This window comes from Antechinus flavipes, chromosome 2, assembly GCF_016432865.1.
Source record: "Antechinus flavipes isolate AdamAnt ecotype Samford, QLD, Australia chromosome 2, AdamAnt_v2, whole genome shotgun sequence".
Classification (NCBI taxonomy): domain Eukaryota; kingdom Metazoa; phylum Chordata; class Mammalia; order Dasyuromorphia; family Dasyuridae; genus Antechinus; species Antechinus flavipes.
In genome coordinates, this window is record NC_067399.1 from 661,898,437 (window position 1) to 661,921,379 (window position 22,943).

At 46.0% G+C, this 22,943-nt stretch overlaps 1 protein-coding gene across 4 annotated transcripts in view; it reads right to left on the reverse strand.

The window, feature by feature from the left end:
* Positions 1–22,218, reverse strand: part of REEP3 (receptor accessory protein 3) — a 91,734-nt gene extending 69,516 nt beyond the window's left edge. Inside the window, exon 1 of one of the 4 annotated variants that reach the window (XM_051982597.1) lies at positions 21,778–22,218. Coding sequence is in view for 2 of the 4 variants with exons in the window: in XM_051982596.1 (XP_051838556.1) it covers positions 20,974–21,005 (32 nt within the window). In the remaining 2 variants the exon portion in view is untranslated. Of the gene's footprint in view, positions 1–4,302; positions 4,322–20,973; positions 21,171–21,777 lie in introns of those variants that run through there. The other 3 variants (XM_051982596.1, XM_051982595.1, XM_051982598.1) reach the window with 3 other exon arrangements.
* Positions 22,219–22,943: the final 725 nt, after the last annotated feature.

Here is a 22,943-nt window from a genome sequence, read left to right on the forward strand (position 1 = left end):
CCGGTGTGCTGACTCCCAAGTCCAAAGCTTCCCCTTCACTCTTACTCTCTTGAATTCTCTTCCTTCTAGGCACCCTGAAAGTTTTACTGTCTTTCTTTAATGAGTTGTGGTCAGCCTTCCTATCTCATACAACAAATCTCTTACCACAAACAGAAAGTAAGAGATGAAATCACAAAGTTGGCCAGCAGGTTACATGAGTCTTTCAAAACAATCAATCTCTTTTCTTTAGATTGTCAGCTTGAACAAAGGCAGAGCTGGAATCTGATCGGAAAGACAAAAGCAGCCTTCCTTAATTATGTAACTGTGCCTCACAGACTGGCAAGGCTGGGGAGACTGGACAAATCAGTCATGACCAGGGCCAAGAAAGGAGGAAGCTCAATGTAATGCAGGTGGAAGGAATCAATGGTAGACACAGAAACCTAGCTTTTGGGTTAGAGAGGGTTAGTGGCCACTTCTGAGAATCAGTTTGCAGTCAGCATACCATAATCCTCCACAATCCTTTCCCTAGCCCATCCTAGAAAGAGGGGTCACCAAAATAATCACATTTTAAAAAAAGATATTCAGTCTTAATGTTCCTTTTCTGATAGTGAAGTTTCCAAAAAAAAAAAAAGTTCTTTTAAAAGAAAAAAGGAGCAAAATCTGTACTTATTAAGTATATAATAAATATTTCAGGTAGACTTTAATGTTGTACTGGCAAGTTAAGGAACAGTCTACTGAATAAAGGGCAGGAAGGAAAGGAGGGAAAGAGGGAGAGAGAGAGAAGAAAGAGAGAAGAATCTTCCCTCAACACAATCATGTTGTCAAATATAGATTTTCTTCTTCCAAATCCATATTTAGTCCCATTTTTGCTGGAGTACCTGAAAACCCTGCTCCCTGCCCCGCCAGATATGTCTGTAAAAGGAAGAATAACTGATTCAATTCCATCCAGCCCAAACAGCAGCTCCCTCACAGCCACAGTATAGGGTCACCTGGGGATGCACCAACTGCTCCCAGAAGCTTTCCAAAGTAGATTACCTTTTGAGTACTACGACCACCTTTTCTCTTTCCCCATAAACCATTACCTGAAAGCCGAGGTTTTCTTCTGAAGACCAATTCATAACTCACTCACTAACCAGGAACTAACAGGCTAAAAGAGGGAGACAGTGGCACCTGGGGGAGGGGAGGTTTCTGTCCCAGAGGCCTGGTACCCAGAGGGCTTGGGCAGAGGCACAGTCAGGGCAGAATTCCTTGATCTGAGCTGAGGGTCGGGCATCCCCCTCAGGCTTGGAAACCTGGGTGTCTTCTGCCTTTGCAAAGGGAAAGGGTCAGGAGTTCTAACAGTAGCTGGCAGGCCCTTTACAGCTCCCTCAGAAGGTGGCTCAAATTGGGAAACTGAACTTTGGGCCTGCCAACTGGGTGGCGAGGTCAGAGCCGGGATCTCCAGTCCCTCCTGATCGAGGCTGCCCAGGCACTGGGACTTTCCAACAATCAGATTAAGCGGTGACGTTTCCTCTGGGAGTCTTGTCTTCTTTCTTCAGGGCCACAGTCTGAAGGTCTAAGTTGGCATGGAAGGTCCTGGGAGGCAGGACTGGCTGCTGTTGACATGGGGTCTCCTTGGCAGAGATGCTGAACTGGTTTGCCACTTCCTTCTCCAGCATGTCCCCATTTTACAGATGTGACACAGCATGGAAGGGTCTGAATCTGGATCTAATCTTGGGTCATTTTGAGTCCAGATCTGAGCTGCTGAGCTGCTCTGGACTGGACTGGACTGAAGCTGTTTGCCTCGGTTTCCCCATCTGTAAAATTGGGGATACTAACAGCACCTCCCTCCCAGGCTGTGAAGATCAAGAGTTCTCTGGCCCACAGCGAATACTACATACATGTCCAATATGGCGGCTGTCCCACTAGATTGCTAGGATAAAAAGCTGAGCCTGTGCTCCAGGAGCTCATGGCTGGGAACCCCAGGGTGGAAGGCTGCCCGGCCTGGTACTTCGGCAGGGATGGGAAACTTTCAGTGCAGATCAGCAATTGAGCCAGACGTCACGAAGAGATTCACTTGTAGATTAAATGGCTTGCCTGGGGTCCCAGCCATGGAGGCTGCATCTCCTACCGGCCTCTGGAGACCCTCTTTACCACCCACGTACCCAGACCAGAGGAAGCTCTTGGGAAATGTTCCCTCCTTCCCTGTCCTGGAGTCCCAGACTTTGGAGTGCCCCTGTCTAGGACTCCACAGCCCTTTTCTGGATGGGGCCATCCCCACTGTTTCAAATCTAAAAAAAGGTCATCATCCTGGGCTTGACAACCAGCTGGGGAGGGGAGGTTCAGGAGACCCACCCCCTTCAGAAAGCCCCTAAGCTTTGGGGAGCTCTAATAAAATTAGCCTTTCCTGCTGTCAGACTTAAATGTGTTTCTTCGTAACGTTCCCCCTTTTGACCCCAATTCTACTCACTTCCTTCAAGCCCAGTGTGGCCAGTTCCTCATCTATTGCCCGTCTGCCTCCTCTGGCCCTCACCAACCACAGCCTGGGCTAACCACAGGATGCGCGGGAGGGTGGGGGTGGGGTGGCAGTAGGACAAAGAACCCTGGTGCTGTCACCTTGTCCTGGGACGCTGGGCCAAGATCACCGTGGATCTGTTGGCTGCCACGTCACTTGCGTGACTCATGCTGGGCCTGAAGCCCTTGAAAAACCTTTGGACAACTGCTGATTATTATGGGAGTGCAGCTGTCTGGCCCCACATCCAGCTCTGAGGCTTCCTTTCTGCCCCTCCCCCCCCCAGAGCAGCGGGAGGGCCCGACTAAAAGGTGTGCTAAAGTAAAAAGTGTGCTAAAGGCCAGGTAAACCGACCTTGCTCCCCCCCAGGGAACCCGTCAGCCACCAGCTTAGCATGGCCTTTCTGGAATCACTGGCCCCCCGGGCGGTGACCACCATTTCATTAACTCCCTGTTCAATAATCTCCCCCGGAATCACAGTCAACTTCATAGGGCTATAATTTGCAAACTGTTCTCTTTTACCCCCTCCCCCCCAATTAAGAACATTCGGTCATGTCAGTAAATATAACTTACTGGGTTATATGTATTATAATAAATATAATTACAAACATACTTACAGAAATTTTAAGTATAAATATAACTTGCTGAATTATACACAGGAATTAAGGATTTCCTCAGTGTGGAGGGTACAATGACATGGTTGGAGGCACAGTGGGGAAAGTCTTGGACTTGAACTCAGAAAGATAGGAATTTACACCCTGACTCTGCAACCTGGACAAGAAGCCTGCAGGACCTGCGCCTCCACATGCTCCTCTGTAGAATGGGGATCACATGATCACCTGAGACAGGGTGGCTGCAATTGGCAACCCCAGGTCCCTCCTAACTACTGTTAGGATTATGCTGTAGACAAACATTCACCAAGTGGCTGGGCCTGGGCCTTCCTCTCCTGGAACCTGTGCTCTATGCACGTAGCTGCAAAACACAGACCAGTGGCCAGGGGGCAGGGGGAGCTGGCATATCTCTTCGACTCCACAAAGAGAAAGTCTATGAGCCAGAGGGAAGGACAGGGGGTATCCCTGGCACAGAAGCTGGGGGGGGGGGCCCAGTACCTGGGTAGAGTACAGTAGGGGAAGAACAGAGAGTAAGCAAGTTTAGCTGGATTCCCGAGTGCAGGGAGGACTAAAGCCATCATCTGAGAAGTGAGGAGAGGGCCAGAGTCCAAAGCGAAATTGGGGGGAGGGGGGAGAAGGAGCACACAGTGAGGTCTGCTCAGATTCATCGTTTAAAATGCCCACCAGACAGTGGGTGATGTGACTCCTCAGCAGCCGGAGGATCTGCAAGTCACTTGCACAGACATGCTAATCACACCCATGAAAAACCTCAAGGTCTGTGGCTTGAGTGAACTGGCCGTGTCTGTGCCGTACACCTGCAAGGGAAAAGATCTGGCCCTGGATTCCAGAAGCCTCCTCTTCCCAAATCTAGGTCTGGCTCTCGACACGAGCCGTGTGCCTGGATTAGTCCCTTCACCCCACCTGCCTCAGTTTCCTCACCTGTAAAATGAATTGGAGAAGATGGCAACCCCTTGCCAAGAAATCCCCAAAACAGGCTCACCAAAAGTGCTAATTAAGCAGAGCTCCAGGAGGCTAAACTTGCCCACAGTTAGTTTGTCAGAAGCAAGATTTAAATCCAGGGCTTTCTGGGCTCACGTCTGGCTGTTGCCCCACTACATTTCAGTTTCTTCTCACTGCTGTCTTTTCAGATCCAAGGTGGGTTAATTTGTGAGTGGTTTCCCATTATTTTTTTTAGAATTCAAAAGGAAAGAAATAGGCATACCTTAGGAACAAAAACCATTATCATTTAAAGAATTCTCTAGAAGATAAGAGGTACCCTGCTCAGAAAGTCTCGCCTGCACTTTCCTCCTGTTCCTTGGCTATCAAACAGCCCCCCCCCCTTTCTTGGTACCCCAGCACCCTCTGAATCTGAGTCCCTGTGTGACTTCACAAGAGCCCAGCTGTGTTTATAGGCTGACCCTCGGGGAGCTTGGCTTTCTTTCCCTCCGAGCACTCTATGGTCTTACACACAGATGTCTAGCTTTCGAAAAAAGGGGAAAGGTGAACAATAACAGAATGCTTCCCAACCATACAAATAGGCTTCCTTGGTTTTCCTGTTAATATTTATGAATAAGACAATAATACAAGCACACTCTCTATAATGTTAATATTTGCTTCTAAAAATAGATTAATATTACAGGATTTACTATCACTGGGATCAGAGGTTCAGAGTCAGAAACATCTTCACTTGTAGCTTAAGTTATTAGTAAAATGATTATAGTTAGGTGATGGTGGATTTGGACTATAAAAGATTAAATGTATTACCACAAAACCATATTGATTACGGGCAGAGTGCTAAGAAGTGATACCCTTCAGAAAAAACCCTACTAAGATTATGTGAAGACAACTCATTGGTTTTCCCACCTGAAGTATCTTGTCTTTTGGATCTGTTTTTCACACATCAAAATTATATAGCTAAATAAATCACAGATCAGACTATGCTTCTCCTCAGTTCAATTAACTTGAATGTCTCAAAATTAAGTCTAAAACCAAATACAAACTCCACCTTTTGGCACTTAAGCCACTATAAAATGAGACTTTTCTTGCCGCTGTTCCCATGTGACATTCCACTCACCACCTCTGTTTGCTTATTTACGTGCTTGGTTCTCTATGCCCTAGGCTCATGGAACCCCCTATTTTCCTTCAAAACTCTGTTCAAACTCCTCCTTGCTGCTACCTTCTCTACAGAATTACATTATATTAAATCTGAAAAACAGCAAGACATAATGAAGAGAGCCAGCCTCGAGTCCAACAAATCTGGGTTCACAACTCTACCTTGGACACCTACAAGGTCCATATAACCTGAGCCTTGTCACTTGGAATTCCAGCCACCTCTTTCTAAGACTGTGTTTTAAAGTAATAATAGTGGTAGGGGAGGTTCCTCACCGGGCATGCCCTAGATCAATAGTCGCATTGTCGGGTACCGATCTCTAAGCAGCATGTGTTCATTCCCAAGTGCCTTCCACAGTGGGCTTTCCCTATTTCCCAGCACCTCTACATCCTCCAGCCAGACCCTTCCCCTGGGACTCTCGACAGGAAACTTTCAGAGGAGTTCCTATTTCTAGCCCCACCTTTGCAAGTTTACTGGATGTCTTCCTTCATTGGAATATAAAGGTCTGGAGGGCCATGACTGTCTTGCCTATTTGTATCCCCAGCACTTAGCCCAATGGGATGCAGTCAGTACTTAATATATATTTGCTCTACTTGTTACCACCCACCCATAAGTTGTCTCCCTAAAAGAAGGTGAGCTGCCCCAGGGAAGGAAGGGTCCGTTTCATTTTTGTCTTCCAATCCCTGATGCTTATATGGAGTTTGGCACAAAGTAAGTTTTGCAAGAAAGAAGACTCACAGAAGTCCTGCCCCCCTCCCCCCTCCCCGATGACCTCCTTTATGTCTGAGCTGGGAATAGGCTCTAGGGGTGTGGAATTCCTCCCTCTCTGTCCCTCATTCACCACCATTAGAATTATCTACAATACTATAAATCCTGTGGAGTAGATAATAACTATCAGTGACGACTTGGTCATTGGGAATTTTTTTAGTTAAGAGTGATTCCTTATTGCTAAACTCCTCACGCTATCTGAAGCTTGCAGACTTTGTATACTCTGAACTGTCTAAGTACACATCAGTCCTTCTGTTTACAGTATATATATATATATATATATATATATATATATATATATATATATATATATATAAAAGCTTCTTGAGGGCAAGGCCTATCCCTCGCACAGTGCTCTGTACAGAGTAACTGCCGAATATGTCTATTTGTTGAGTTTGTCCTTAGAACACAGGGTCCCACGTTGCTTTCTCATTTCTTTGGGGTAAGAAATTTGAAGATGTATCTGTGCATATGGATGCATGTATAGCTATCCCCCCTCCAGTGACTTACTAAGTATTTCCAAGGCGCTGCCGACAGAAGCAGCGCTCAGTCAGAGCTCCCCCATTCGGATGGGGCAGAAGCAGACAGAGTGAAAATGCACAAAGATGACATTAACGCACGTACGTCTGTGCCCCCACCCCCCACACCATAGTTTGGCGCAGGGTACGAGGAGCTGGGAGGTCAAAGGCTGGGCTGGAGCAGCACCTTACAAGCAGAGGCACCAGCTGGAGGATGGGGGGCAGCGCCTCCCACAAGGACTGTGCCACAGGTGAGAAAAAGATGGCCTGGCTGGGTAAAGATTGTAAAAGGGCAGCACGGGGGCATCGGGAGGTATCCAGAGCGGACCCAGTGGGTGGGGCCCGCGATCGGAGCAGATGTGTGAACAATCCTGTGCAAGAGAGAGAGAGAGAGAGAGAGAAGTACCCTTTTTAGGCCCATTAGCCAAGGCTTTACATTAAAGTTTCAAAGCGAAGTTCTAGTTCTACATAGTACGCTTCACAGTCCAGTCCTCAAAAGGTTTTAATAAGCATACAAACTGTGGGAATAACTCCCTACCTCTGGCAGCAGGCACTACACCATTTTTTCCACATGAAAAAAAAATCAAACATTTTCTTCCACCACTACAAGATTTCATACGCATCAATTACATATGAAAGAAATACACACCAAGTATTTTTAGTTTAATCCTTTTTTAAGAATTTCCTCTTCCAAAATACGATGGGATGTTATCTCAAACAACGCTATCACAAACTTTCAAGAAGGAACAGTGGTTAGGAGAGGCAATAGTTTATCCAAGTGACTAAGTAAAAATAAGTTCACAGTTCTACCATTAGAAGAAACTTAAAAACAGACTCTAAGTGAAAAACTTTTTCAAAACAAAATGCTTTTTTCCTTAGCATAGGAAAGAGTGATCTTTAATAAAGGCAAGGGAAGCACGGATGACTAGCAGGCTGGTTGGGGAACTTCCCTGGCTGCCAGACCAGAGAGTCTGAAGGAGCCAGAAGGGAAAAGGCAGCCCACAGAGAGCACTTACTAATGGTTAGGACCGTGGGAGGGGAGCTGAAAACCCATTCCTGACAGACCCAAATTTTAAAGAACTTTCACTAGCTTCCATTTTGCATACCCACTGGATGTGGCCGAGTTTCTCTTAAGGTCCAAAAGATTTCTCTCTATCCCCATAAAATTAATAGAATTTTAAAAGTAGTCTGGACAGGACTGGTCTCTAACTTGAGATCAGCCAGGGCTGCACAAAGCAGTACAGAGATAGTAGTGCCAGGAAACAAGCAGCAGTTTAATTAATTACTTTCAGAGTGAGTGGAGAATGAGGTTTGCAAACCATCTGAAGTTCTCCTGAGGAAAGCTCCTCAGGCTGTAATGAAGGTCACAATATGAAGAGAGGGGGAAGGTGGACTCCAACTTCATCATTTCCAGAGCCTGAGTGCTTTCCCAAACCAAACACAAAGTGGGTGCTCTCCAGTCCAGTTCTCAAGTGGCTGTTTCAAATGTTCGGGGTCTCAGAAGCGGTGCTAGGACGGGAACAGGTTCTGCTGTCTTTAATGAGCTTCACTCCATGTACACAGGCACCAGATTGTAGTGCTATTAGAGCGCTTCAAGAGCTGATTGAGAACTTCAGTGTGGGAATGAGAAGTGTATTCCTTACACATTTCCTTATCAATAAATATGAAAACCATCATTCTCTTCACAGCACCCAAGGATGAAATCAGGGAAGGGTTTAGAGTTAAAGAGCTATCCACTCAACTGCCCTCATGGGAAAGGTTCACCATTTAAATAATGATAACATCTCCAAATCTAAGAGTCTCTGTGATAACAAATCTTCATGGGGTCCTGAGATTTAAAGTCTCCTTCCCCCGACTTACCCAGTCTTGCCACCTCCCAAGCTGCTTCTGACAAAACCACTGGTACCCCAAATAATCAACAGAAAGGTCCAATGTTCGGCCACTGGGTCATTCTGAGAAGACAGGTCTGGGAGCCAGTTTCATCAGCCCTCTGACACCCCTTCCCTTGGGGAGGGGGCCTTTCCCTGACACAACTGGGGTATGGCTTCCTCGTGCCCTGTAGGGTAAGGGTTTCTAACTTCTTCAAAGAAAGGGTCCAAGTTGACTCCATAGTCCTCTTTTTCCTCCAGATGACTGACACTCTAGCACAGATCTGGCCTCCCCTTAATTTCTTCCAATTCTCTTCTCTCTCTCTTTTTTTTTTTTTTTAAAGAGGACTTCCTCTCCTCCATTTCACTATTACAGAACTCAGAAGGACAAAGTTTTCTTCCATGAGGTTCTTTAACTTCTTTTGTGTATTTAGGCCAGCCTGGTCTTTGATTTTAAACAGCAGCTACCTGTCATGCTTTAACTACAAAAATGATATGAAACCCTCCATGACAAATTTCTCCCTGATCTTGACTTCCTGGGAGCAAGAGGCTGAGTCTTTGCTTTTTATGCTCTCTCAGCCCAGCTCTCTTGCTGTGTTGACCAGTCCTTGGAGGATGTGAACACCAAGACTTTCATTTTTTTCACTTTTTAAAAAATATTTAATCCTTAAAAGTCATAACTATTTGCTTCTCCCTTCTCTTACTCCTCCTTCTTGTACAATTTGTGCTCATCCATCTTGTCCTCAAGTCCTTCAACTTCTCTTCAAAATTTCCCAAATTTCCCCTTACCAAAAAAATCTAATCTTATTCATAATTCCAAAGTTTTTCAAATTACGTCCATAATTCCTTTTCTTTCAGAATTAGAAAACAAAAAGTATGAATTCTCAAAACTACACCAAGGGGTTCAATGAGAAATTCTCAGTAATGGAAAAGAGACCAGTCTAAATATTCATTCACATTGGAAAAACAAAGTGGCTGAAATTACTTATTGCTCAAGTGGTAACATGTGGCCAGCCTTCCTGAACAATGTTGCAGACAGACAATGGGCTGGACCCAGAACTGCACAGGAAGAGGAGAACAACCTGAATCACATCTGGACCCCGGATCACAAAATCCTAGTTCAACAACAGCATTCCACCTACCAGTGATGCTATCTGGTTGCTTATCATCTCTCAGGAAAATCAAAATTGCCAAAAACTCAAAAAAAAAAAAAATGGAAGGTAGTATGATAGGCATAAGCTGAAAAGGAAAACAATGACTTGGCAGGGAAAAGCAAGAACATGTAGCACTAGGGAAGAAAAAAGTGAGTAGAATGATGGCTGTGGTGATCAGGAAGCGCCAAGTTCAGCTCCTCCCCAAGGTGATAGCAGGAAAACAACAAATTTCAATGTATTCAGGCAGCACAATTGTGAAATTTTGTCTAGTTTCTTCAGTCATTTGTGAATGGCATGGAGGGAGCAGAAGGTGGGAGCGATCCTGGGCTAAGACTTGTGGAGAAGAGCAGCCATATGGCAAGAAGGTAAAGAATTGAAGAGCAGAGGGTGGTGCACATATGAAAGGACTAATGATCGGGTTGGGACAGGAGAGAGAACAGAGTGAACTCAGAGCAGGACTAATGGCCTCAGAAAGCAGAGGTGGAGGGGACGAAGAACATGAAAAGCAGGTTGGGGGAGGCAGAAGCATAATGGAGGTGGAACAGTAGGGAGTGATCAGATAGGAAAATGGTCGAGCTCCTCATTAGGCTTGTGGGTAATGGCGTGATCTGGTGTGTGATCCTCCTTAGGAGTGGCTCCCGAGGAGCAGGTCACAGGAGCCAACGAGGTTAAGGAGATAGGAGGGGAGGGGAGATGCAGCATCCAGTGAGCCAGGTGGTAAACTCAGCGAGAATGGCTTGAAAGTCTATATATTATCAATACTATAATGTTGATGGGATGGAAAATTTTAATTGAATGGCTTCCTAAAAAGAAAAGTTTAGTTCAATAAAGACACAAAGAGAGTCTGAACGGCATTGTGAAACAAGAAATGTCTGGATTCCTCTTATAGGCCCCAAGTGACCAGCTGTGAGGGAAGGTCCAGCTAGTGCCTGAGAGGAGGGCTAGGGATGTGGATCTTCAGAAGGGTGCCACAGCTCAGCGAGGACAAAGGGACGGCCATGACTGGAGGGAATCCATCCCTCTGCTGATATCAGAGACACAGGTTCTGACACTGATGGTCTAGGAGACAAGTGTCCACTCCCCTAAGCAATTAACCTCGGAAGCCAGGAAGGAATCTTTAGTCCAAGGAAGCTCCTAAGAGCAACTGGACCAAATGCTTTAATGAGGCCCAGACATTGCATCTACAGTATTACTTTACTCCATGACTTTTGTAATTCATACCAGATGACCAATCAAGTTTCCGTGGGAAATCTCGTCCTTTTCAGACTAGCATGGGGGCTGATGGCTTCCAGGCATTTATACATTTTTAAACACATTCAGTCCATTAAGTTTCTATGGAAAACGAGAATTGTTATTTGTATGTTTACAATCAGGCTGTCACACTACCTATAACAGCTAAACATAGTGCTTGCTTTAAGGTTTCTTAAAGTGCTTTTATCTGTTATCTCACTTGACACAAATACTCTGAAAACTTTATTTAAACACTTTACTAAAAATTAATTTTACTACACAAGTTTCTCTTTTCTAAAAATAAAATAGGCCATCCAAATTTGAGATCTTAAATCCATGTTCCCCATGTCCAAAGCCAATTGATTGCGGAGAGCTATGTTTGATAACTGATCAAACCAAAGCACCATTATGAAAATCTTAGCTTCTTTGTAAAAATAGTAAAATAAGAATTTTAAATTTCATATTCCAATGATAATTGCAATTGATTGCTATCAGTAAGGTTTCTAAATTACAATGGCAATACCAATATTCTACTTTTTTAAAGTTACAGAATTCCATTTCCCTATTTCAAATATCTAATAGGCAACATCCCTTCCTTTTAAAAGGCACAAAAATAAAACAAAAAAAGGTTGGGAAGGGAATTTAATTAGAAACACTCAGACTTTTGGGAATTTTTAGGGATATACACCAAGGTTCAGGTCAACAAAACATTAGATTCTCAAACCTGATAGCCCAATGGAGGTGACACTAGAGTGACCTCTCAGAGGATGCTGATTCCATTACCCTTTTTAGACCAACACTGCTCAGGAGTTTTACAAAAAGAAAAAAAAAAAAAAGGTCAGATGAGAACACTTAGAAAACTTTTTGGTCAAATTCCAGCTGGAAACATTCGGATTTGTAATTGAGTGTCATGGTTTTGTGAGAACCCATATTACAAACTTTTAAATTCAAATTTCAACATTGTCACCTCTTTCTCTAATCTTTATTAAGGTTGTTTTTTCTTTTTGCCAATCTACACTACAAGAACAGGTTCTCAACATACTAATTATGAAATGGAGCCTGGCTTGGGTACAACCCTATATTCTCCTGCCACTGCTGCTTCTCCAGACTTTCATCCAAAGTTTCCAAAAGATTTTCCAGAAAGGATCTTCCTGAGTTCTGATGCCTTCCTATCCTTTTAGTGTTTGGGCCATACATCAATGTGTGTGAGGCGGGGAGGAGAGGGTGGAGAACAGCACACAGTACACGAGGTAAACACGAATTGGGAAGATGAGTTCAAATCTGGTCTTAGCCACTGATTTGCAGCGTGATGCTAGATGAGTCTCTTCACCCCAGTCTGCCTCAGGTAGCTTAACTGTAAAAAGGGGCAAACAGGAGCACCTGCAGCGTTGTAGGAACAAGTGACCCTAGAAATGGGACTTGTCGTTGTCACTGTCCCCGTCACCATTGGCTTCCTTCTTTCCTCCCAGCCTGCCCACTTCCCTTTCCAGTCTCCCGATCAGACACATCACTCTTTGTAGTCATCAGCCCCGGAAAGGACACCGAAGGTCCCTTTGCTTCTAGGCTGGATTCAAACTCCACTCTCATTGTTCACCATCCGAGCTGGCTTCACGCTCAATCAACCAATCAGCATCGAGCAAGTGCCTTCAATGTGCCTGGCCCCATGCTGAGCTTCGAGGGCACAGAAGGGAGTTCCTGCCTTCAGTGTGCTCATAATCAAATGGAAAAGAGAACCCGCAAGCAGTCTGCTGTCATCAGCCGAGAGGAAGCATTAGAATGAAGGAAGCTGAGGAAGACTTTCTGGAGAAGATGGGGATGTGATTGGGACAGAGGAGGGAGAGTGTTTGCGGGGGTCAGAGGGCAGTGTGCCTTGTTTAGTATTCCTGGATCTTACAGGAAGTGAGGGATCAAAAGATAGAAAGTTGGGGGTGGGGAGGGACAAAGAGCTCCTGGAACCTTATATTTTTCCAGTGGCCTGATGAGGCCTTTTGGCCAGTCCTGATGGGTACAAGCTACCTGCCTCAGGTTGGGGATGCCCGAAGGACTGATTATCCCTTCAGGACTTGGGTTCTAGCTCTGCTCAGTTCCCAAGAGAGAGTGCCTTTCCTGTCTCTTGGTCCAGGTTCATAACTTCATAATTGTGGCTCTCCTCCTGACTTACAACCCAACATTCATATCATTATCTTACCATATCCTAGCCTTTTCAGGCTCCTAAAATCTTATATTTAAAAGGCTCAATATTTTAGTTAGTTTTCTTGATTATTTAAAATATTACTTCTCATTTATCGTTCAAATGACAGCCTTCCATTATCTTCATAAGTATGACTTTTTATAAGGTCTTGTTACTATTTTCAGCCATATATTATTTTTAGATAAGGCATTAGTATTGCATTAAACAAAATATGGCTAAGATATCTAAAAACTATTTACAGACCTATTGGAAAATACCATCTCATTTCAGAAGTCTGAATTGATCATTATATTAGATATTCTCACATGAAATAAAATACTGGGGTTTAAATACTGAGTATATAGAGCAAACATTTTGGTAGTTAGAGTAGATAAAATGCACCCAATATCAATGAAATAAAGAGAAATATTTTCTCTGTATTTCTGGAGTTTAAAATATTCAGAAATAAAATATACTAAGAAGTTTACTATACTATGGTTCTAAGTAAAAGGGAGTGATAACCACTATAAATAAAAGTCAATATTAATGCTCCAAGGAAGTTCCACTAGGGTCACAGAGATCAAGGGTCATGCAGATAATAGAAAAAGAGAATGATGATGTGGACAGGAGAAGGTGCCCGTGTTCGCTGTGGCTCCCATTTGCCAAGACACATCCTAATGGTGTTTTTAGCAAGCCTGTGTTGTATTAGCTGACATAAAAATCCTATTCTATTCAAACAAAAAAGAACTATTTTATCTACTTGTTCAATGGTCCATAGAATCCCAAATATAACTCAGAGATAGAGGTGACTTCCGTTTTCTTCCTAGCTTGCAATAAGGTGTCCTGAGTCACGAGCTGTCAAGTAGTTGAGGAGATACTTGAAGTCAGGTCTGCTTGACTTCAAGCTGGGTTTTCTATTTCCAAATGACTTGATCTTCAAGGCAAATCTCTCCAACTACACTATCTTTTTCTCTGTTGTTCTACCAGCATTTTTCTTTTATCAACAGTAAAGAATGCTACTCAATGGCATTTTCCTGTTAATCCCTCTCTAAGGCTAGATAAGAAAAGACATTCACATGAACACTTTATTTCTGGCTGGTGTGTAGACATCAAATATCCAATTAATCAATCAGCGAGCATTTATTAAGTACCTATGAAGAGCCAGGGTCTATTTGAAGCATTAGGATACAAGTATAAAGAATGAAACAAAACCTATTCATAACGAACCTACATTCCGATGGGAGAAATAACAAGTACATAAAAATATCTAACACAAAGATAAAGTGAATAAATACAAATATGTACAAAACTGTTAACTCCAAGATAGGACGGGAAGGAGACCACTAGTAGTTGATGGGATAGGGAAAGGCTGCGCGCAGAAGATGGAGACTGAGCAACATCTTAAAGAATGGGCCTCCAAGAGGCACAGAGAAGGAGGTAATTAATGCCTGAGGGTGATCAAGGTTTGAGAATAACTATAGTCACATATAGCTCAGAACTTACCAATTCTGCTACATGTGACGTTAACGTATACATTCAAAAACATTCAATGGTCCCTTGAATGAACAAAATTTAATTTTCAAGTTCAATACCAATTTTATCATCTAACGTTTCTCTCACTACACCCCCCACCCTGCCAAAATCTCCAGTCTCCTGGAGCCATGTGGTTAGCATAAGGAATCATGGAATGTTAGGGTTCATTAGTCCTCTTGGTTTCAGGCCAGCCCACTTTCCCAGAAGCAAGTCTTGGGGAAAGGGGGACAGTCAGCCCCACCAAATGTCCCCATTACCGTTCCCTAAGCTGAAGCCCAAAGGAGACAGAAAGCAGCTCCCAACCCCCCTTCCCCTCCACGTCCCCACAGACCCTGATGGGACAAGCAAGCTAGGCTTCCAGCCCAGGGCCCCCAGCTCTCCTCCTGGCCTTGTCCAGGTTCAGATGATTCTGAGCAGAATTGAACTTCTGGCAGCCTCGACCTGAGACAAAAGGCATTTCCATCTGCTTCTATGCTGCCCCAAAGGACTCCAGGACCTCTGCCCTGGCCTTCCCTTCACTGGGACAGGAGCTTGTGAACCGCAGGGACCGTGTGTCTCTTCTCTTTGCAACACCCTGAAGGGCACAGGGCAGTACTCTGCGTACAACAAATGCTTTCTTCATTCATGGACGCATTCATTCATTTGTATCCCAAAGAGTGCAGCTTCCCTGACAGATTATCACTGCTTTAGAAGTACTGTTCATGGTCTGAGAACTGTAATTGTTACAAAAGTATTCCTTATACTCAATCCAAACACATCAGCTGCCTCTGGTTCTGCCCTTTGGGATGACATGGAGCCAGTCTATTTCCCCTTCTTGAAGGAAGTCATTAAAATGCTGGAAAACAGTCATCATGTCTAATAACCATTAATCTCTCCCCTTAGCCAAATATCAGCAATCTCTTCAAATGCATAAATCACTTCTCCTGGCCTGTTGGAATCCTTACTAACTGCTAACTAATTAGAGTTGATCTAATCTTACAAGAAGATGTTTCGGCCAGAACCTGAAACAAGGTACTAAGTAGAACTAATCAATACAAGGCTTGTGTTCACACCTTTACTCATTGGAGTTCAATGAGTTCACACCTCCCTTGAAGTCATTGGGCCAGAGAGCACTATGGGAGAAAACCCATAATCCCTCTCTCTGGAAGGAGCATAAATAGGCCAATGGGCCAGTCGAAGTTCTTCAGAGGAAGACGCTACAAGTCGAGATTTCACCAGAATGACATGAAGACTGGAGCTGGCTGGAGGCAGAAGAAAGCAGAGGCAGAGGCTGAAGGACAGAACCTTTGGATTTGGAGACATCCGAAGGGCTCTAAGCCTCTAAACCGGCTGTGCCCTGAGAAGAACAAACTCCAACATTTGAACTCTTAACACTGGCCCAATATGGACTCTATTCTAAAGGTTCCAATTAATGATTATGTTAATGGAAATTATGAGATCTGGGGAGTAACTTAACTGTCCCACAGACTTTTAATGCGTCCACTAAACCTTCTCTGAAAGCGATTACTATTTGGTAGGGAAGGGGGAAAGGGATCATGTCCACTTCTTTCTGCATGTGTTCTCTCCAACAAGAAGCATCTGGTGAGAAGTGAGCTTCCATCCACTCCACCTGGTTCTCTGTGTCCAGCACCATGCCTGCCTTGCAAAATCTTGTGTCTATCCATGACTTTCGTGACACTAGAGAAGGGCCCACAGCTTTCAAAGGACAACTATGTCTGGCGGACACCCTCTTCATGGCTCCTTTGACAGTCTCCAGGATGTAAAGAGAGATGGGCAGGGGCCAGCAGTCTTTCGTTGAGGGGCTCTCCAGGGCCTTTTGGGGGACTGGAAGCGGGAAAGACTGGACCAGAGAGACAGCAGGCTTTGTACTGGTTGTGCTGATTCCTTCTTTTTCTTTACCAGGGTAGCCTCATATTATTGCCAGTGGGCCATACTTTTAAAATTCTAGGCTCCTTCCTCTTGCCAGTGCCAAATGCCATCTTGCTGGGACTGCAAAGATAGAAGTCAGTCTCTCTGTCACCTTACTCTCTTCCTTGTCGTGTATGTGTATTTACTCGTGTTTATAAATATCAGATTAAGATAACACCAGATTTACACATTCTACCCATTTTTAAAGAACTGGCTCAAGGCCGGCTTCACTCATTTGATAAGCATCCATTAAGCTACTATTATATGCTAGGCATCTGGGTACTAAAAAATCCAAAAGAAACACTATTTTCAGGAAGCTTACATTCTCTTCAATTACTTTATGAGACCATTCTATGGATCAAACAAATTACTCTGAAGAAAATATAAACTCATTAGAAGTAGCATATTAGATTATTCTGATAGGGCAAGATACCTATGTGCTACTTTTTAAATTTAGGGGCTAAAGGCTTTTGTGCAAAAGTTACTATTGGAAACAGTCTTGGTTTTGGAATGGAAGAAAACTTAAAAGTAGCTAAAAAATGCAGCACATTCAACATTCTTTTTTTAATGTCACTAAAGTACAATTAGAGACAGGGGATACTGAGTTGGACATTTTCTGGATGCAGTTGGGCTTAGAACTTGTGGAAATTTTCAAGAAAGAGAAATATTAATCTGTAATGTCAAAATGTCTATAAGGTGACACAGAAGCCCCCTGAATGATATCTTCATTTCTAGGGATTATGTCGGCCTGGACAGGAAACTGGTGTCTGAGAAGAGGATTTGGTTGTTAAGATTCTGGTTTATGATACAGGAATGAAAAGTTTGGGGAAAGGGGCACTGTAAATCTAATGACGGCTGGAAAAACATATTTTGTCTAGAGGCTTTGATATTTGGGGAGTGTTTTTTTTTTTTTTTAACAGAAACTTTAGTGGTATCTTCTGTTGTTATATCATGTCTATTCCTTCTCTGTCATTCTCTCCCTCTCCCCCACTTGTAACAAAGAAGAATTGTTAGGATATGTTATTTAACCAATACCTGATCCTTCGTGAAAAGAAAGCCATAAAATTAATAATCTGGTCTCAGTTTGCATCTGTGTGTATAAAATTGCAAAATAATTTTTCTTCCAAAATGTATTCAAATTCTTTTATATTTTGGAAGTCAGATGTTTAGCAAAGAAATTTGTTGCAAAGATTTCCCCCTCAGCAATTTCTTCTCCAATTTTGGGCAATTTTTTTTACAAAATGCAAACACCTTTAAAAATTTTATCTAATTACAAACATTCGTTATATCTTTTATAATTTTCAGCATTCCTTGTGAGAGTGGGTCTGAAGCTAGCACCTGTTGATTCAGGTTCAATTTTAAGACAAAAGGTACTTGTAAGTCACAAAGCAGTTTTCATATGACAACTGTCTCTGGCAGACCAAGCAGGGCAAGGAATTGGTTCTACATGGGCTGAAAGGTGACCAGGAGTGTTAAGAGGCAAAAGTCAATTAGGTGCCAAGGACAGAGAAAAGCAAATTGCCCACCCTACCATCCCTTTTTTGGGGGAAGGTTCAAAAGAAAGATCAGTAGAAAGTCTTGGTCCTTTCACACCTTGCTTGATTATGAATTGTTCATTACCCATAATTCTGAAAATTATTTCCTTGGTTCTCTAATTTGTCTATGTGACCTTTGATATCTAAGTCATGCATCTGTTTCTGTGCTTTAGTGCAAACTTTTCACACACAAAAAAGGAAGATAGCTTCTTTATTACAAAAGATGGGTGAATTTAATGTTGATTCCAGTCAAAATTCTAGAGTGGATTAACAAAGAACAGTTTGTGAATACTTTGGAAAGGGAAGCTGAGAATACTATGAGATTGTGTGGCTTCATTGAGCACACCATGCCAGATAACTTTATTTCCTTTACTGACAAAGTTCTTAGAATAGTAGATCAGGAAAATGTCATCCACATTTTTTAGCTTTCACCAAGACAAGTGACATGTGTTTTTCTTTGTTCCTTCTTTTTCCTTCCTAGTGTCAGACCTGCTCCACACTCTAATCCTTACCTCAGTCCTACTGGTACTATTACCAGAATCAATTCATAACAGAGAGAACCAAGATGAAGAAAAAATGGCAAGGGGACTGAAACCTCTTCACTATTGACTTCCTGCTTCAGCCTCCACACTTCTTGACCTTGGATCTTCGAGGCAAAGTTTTCAACTGTCAATTCAGAAATATAGTTTTGAAAATAAAATGACTTAGAAGAAAATAAGCCTGTGAATCTAAGATTCAGAAATGTGGATTGTAGAACACTCCAGGTGGCTGAATTCTCAGTAACAAAGTGTGGTCATGGGACCTATGTCTACTTTAAAGAGAGGTCACCTTTCTTTAGACTGGTTGTCTAAATCACTGACAACAAATAGTCTTGGCTGGAACACTTATCAAATTTTGGAGGATACAGAAGTCAGAAAAGATAGAGGACTTACTGGATCAAGGAAGAGGCATCCAAAAATGCCTCAAGTCTCTGAAACTTTAACAAACTTAATAGGCCCGATTTTAAGCCCTAGACTTGGGTTCCAAGGCAAGGAGAGGAGCCAACCCAAGAAGCCGAAGTGCCCCCAGCCGGAGAAGGGCTTCTAACTGGCCTCTCGGCCTAAAGAATTTCCTAGATCCATCTCTAAGCTGCCAAAACGGTCTTCCTCAAGTGCCAAGTCTCCGCTTCTGTGAGAAGCCTTTCCCAGTCTTATTTCTAGGGACTTCCCTTTATCGGCCTGTAGCTTGTCTGCACAGGGCCATCTGCTCCCATCCCTTCCATCAGACTCCAGGCCCAAATTTTGTCTTTCTTTTTATGTCAAGTCCCCTGCCCCTCCCCACCCTCCAGTGTCAGGCACATAGGTTCTAATAAAAAGTGATGCTTCTGTTTTCTAAGTATTCTCTAAAAAATGTATCAAAAGGTTTTAGAGCTGAAACAAAAACTATCTCAAACAGGATGGTTACCAGATGTACACAAAAAGGAACTGTCTCTTACAGACAGGAAATCACAGAAGTCAACACGAAACAACCTGAAGCCATGGTTGTCTAGCATAATTTACTAGGATGCGCCCTTCAGTGGGAACCACACCCCCCAGCTCTGAAGCCAGACTGGCTTGTCCGCGACCAAGTACTAGCTCCAGGAGTCCAGGAAAGGGCTGGACTTCTTGACTCCAAAGTCTCTTCCAGATGTACAAGAAGGACCTTTTGATAGTTTGATGCCATCTCAGAGCGAAGTTTGAGTCTGTGACCCAGATTTCCACAGGTGTCAGTAGGAACTTAATCCATGGCAGAACTTCATTTACTAAAGACAAACTTTATCTAGGTCATTTAGCTTTTATGAAACAGAACTATGCCCGTCACTTTCTGCTTGTAAATTAGTTTAAAACTAGCCAAACAATCCATAAAGTTCCCTTTAAGAAGTAAAATCACGCCTATTTCCCCCCAAAATATCTGGATCAAATGCAAAGTCGAAAAAAGTTTCCTCCTAAAAGTCGGTCATTTCCCCGTTTTGTCAGCGTCTCCGCCAAACCGGCCTTTGCGCTCCCCTCCCAACTCCTCCCCTCCCGGGAGGCCTTCTCCCCCACCCCGCCCCCCTAAAAGTTCCCTACTAAAAGTGGAAGCGCGCCGGAGCGCACCCAGCACTCGGGAAAGAATGGCCCGGGAGTAGGGGGCGTTCCCTTCTAGGCTAAGCCCTAAGCTCCGCCCCCTCCATCTCAGCACGTGGGGGCCCGGCGCGGACTCTGACCTCGGGGCTGTAGTACAGCTCCGGACGCTCCTCCCGCACTTCTCGCGGCAGGACCTTGTTTCTGGGGATGCTCCACGCCAGGGATGCTGACTTCCTCCTGGCTTCCTCCCTAACACCCCACTTGGTGCACGGTCCCTTCCCAGCCCTCGGAGATCACCTTACTTTGCCCCAATCTAGGGAAAAGAGTAATAGGAAGGGGGGGGAGCGCGGCACCCACTAGGCCCCGTCTCGCCTTAACTCCGGGGCCCGCACAACAGGGGCACTCGTGCAGCCGAAGGCAATGACACCGCGGGACCTAGGAAGCGTGCCGGAGACTGTCCCACAGACGGGGGCCGGAAGAACTACTCCCCGTAGTATCCCAGAGTGGCGTCATCATGGCCCCGCCCGCACAGGGCAGCCCCGACTCGGGACGGGACGCCCCGCCGGGAGGGGTCGGGCCCGCCCCGCCCCGGCCCCACCGGCCACGTGACCTAGGGGTGCCCCGCCCCCCACACGCTGGGCCCCGGCGCTCGCTCCCGCCACCGCCGCCTCCCCTCCCCCCGGCCGCCCCCTTGCCGCTCGTGCCGAGTTTGCACAAGTTGTGGTCGGAGTCCCGCGGCCGCCGCTCCAACTTTTAACTACTTCTCCAGTAACTTTTCCGGCGCTACTGCTTGTCCCGGCCCCGCAGGGCGGTGCCCGGCTGCCGAGAGGACCGCGCGCCTGGCCCCTTCCCCGCGGGACACTACGGGACGGGATAGGACGGGACGCGACAAGGCGCGACAGGACTCGACGGTCCGCCCGACGGCCAGCTGGACGGCCGCACGAAGGGACGCACGGTCGGCGCGAGGCCGCAGGTAAGCCCTCCTCCCCGACCCCGGGACAGGCCCCGCACTCACACCACAGCTCGGGAGATCATCCAGGACACCATCTTGGTCCCCGGCTCGGGCAGGCGGGCGCTCGGAGGCCCGTCCCGACTCTCTTTGGCGCCGCTGCTGTCCTCCGCTCGGCCGCGCCGAGCTTCTTTCTCCGCGAGCCCGAGGAGGAGGAGGCGCCCCCTCCCTCCCTTTTTTCCTCCCCCCTCCCCGTCGTTCCTCCGGCCCCCCGCCCTCCCGCCTGACGAGCCCCGCCCCCGCGCCGTGCTGATTGGCTGCCGCCGTCTCCGGGGCCGCCGAGGCCGTTGGCGGCGGGTCCCGGCGTCCGGGTACGCGCCGCGCGTGCCCTGGGAAGTCCGGGAAGCGGAGGGGTAGTACTCCCCGCCGTCCCGCCTCCCAGACCCGCGCCGACCGTTAGCTTTCCCCCCGCTTTCTCCCCAGCCTCGGCGCGCGGGCAGAGCACGCTGTCCGAAGTTGCTGGGCTGTGCCGGGTGGCCTGGGGGCTAATAACCGGGAAGGCTTGGTGCTCGGAAAGTGTCGGGGGACCCCCACCACGCTGAATTGGGTCTGGCCCCTAGGAACTGAAGGGAAGACGGCCCTGGCCTGCGGGGGGCCCCTTGGGGTTCCCGGCCTAACTGAAAGCCACAGAGCCCTCGCTTCCTGGCTGCTTCCCGGAGTTCTCTGTCCCAGCTGAGACTTTTCCCCTCCGGAGCCCTTTGCTTTGTGTGTCCAAGAGTGTGCCGGTCAATGCAGGACGCGGCTCCTGGAACGTTCTCCTTAAAAAAAAGTTCAGCGTCCCCCAGAACGCGCGCGTGTGCGGTCATTTACCTGCCCCGCGCTGGGAAGTGGTGGGGCTTCCTTCAGGCTCTGGGAGCGTAGAGTGCTCCCTCCTCCCAAGAAACTCCGAGGTTCTCCCGGGCCAGGACTCCGGAGCTTTGCCTGGGACGCAGCAGGCCTTCTCGGACTCTTGGAGCCTTGAGTGCCGCCTCCATCGCAGAGCCCCTTGTTTTGCGTGTCCAGAAGTGCGCCGTGGGCCTTGGAACGCGCACGCGCGCCCGTGTATGATCGGTTACCTGCTACGCGGGGCTTCCCCTGGGGTCTGGGATCCTTGAGTGCCGCCTCCTAAGTGCGCCACACTGAAGTTCAGTGTCCCCGCGCGCGTGTGTGGTCATTTGTCTGCCGCCGCCTCCTCTAAGCCCCTGGCTCTGAGTGTCCCAAAGTGCGTCGAGCTGGTGGGGAAGTGGGGAGGATGGGGGGAGGGGACCCCAGAACATTCTCATTAAAGTTCAGCGTTCCTAGAACGCGCGCCTGCGTGTAGTCATTTACCTGGTCCTGCCGGGGACGGGGCGGGCTTCTCCAGGATCCGGGAGTTTGGAGCGCTGCATCCCCCGGAGGAGCCCCGAGGAGGACTCTGGAGCGGTGGCACTCCCTCCCAGCTCCACTGGGTTTGGCTCCTCTGGGACCTCAGTAGTTTGTCACATGCCCTCAGTGCTTTTGGTGCCAGTGTTTTTACAACAACCTAGCTTTACTTTTCCTTGTATAGAAATCACGATCAACTTTAACAAACTTCATCTTTGCCGTTTAGGAAATGAAATCTTTCATATTTAACTAATCAGACTTAAAATCCCAATTGAGGATGTTGTACTTTGGAATCTGGTGGATGGAATACTGGACTTTGAGTCTGGAGGCCTGGATTCAATTCTACCAAAAATACCCTGATAGACAGTGTGTACACTACAAATGTATATGGTTATTAGTAATGTTTTTAAGCTTCCCTATTCAGCAGCTGTACTTATTGTGGCTCTGCCAAAGGGTTCTGTCTTGCTGGAGGGAAAGTCAGGGAAGTCGGGGACCTAGTGTGATTATCCTCCAAGGACTGTCCTGGCTAAATTTCCTATACTTCAAAGTGATGGACAAATGATTATACTGTCTAGTTACTGTACCTGGGACTCCAGGGACGGTTAGCTAGTGTCTTGAAGCTATTAGGGAGTATT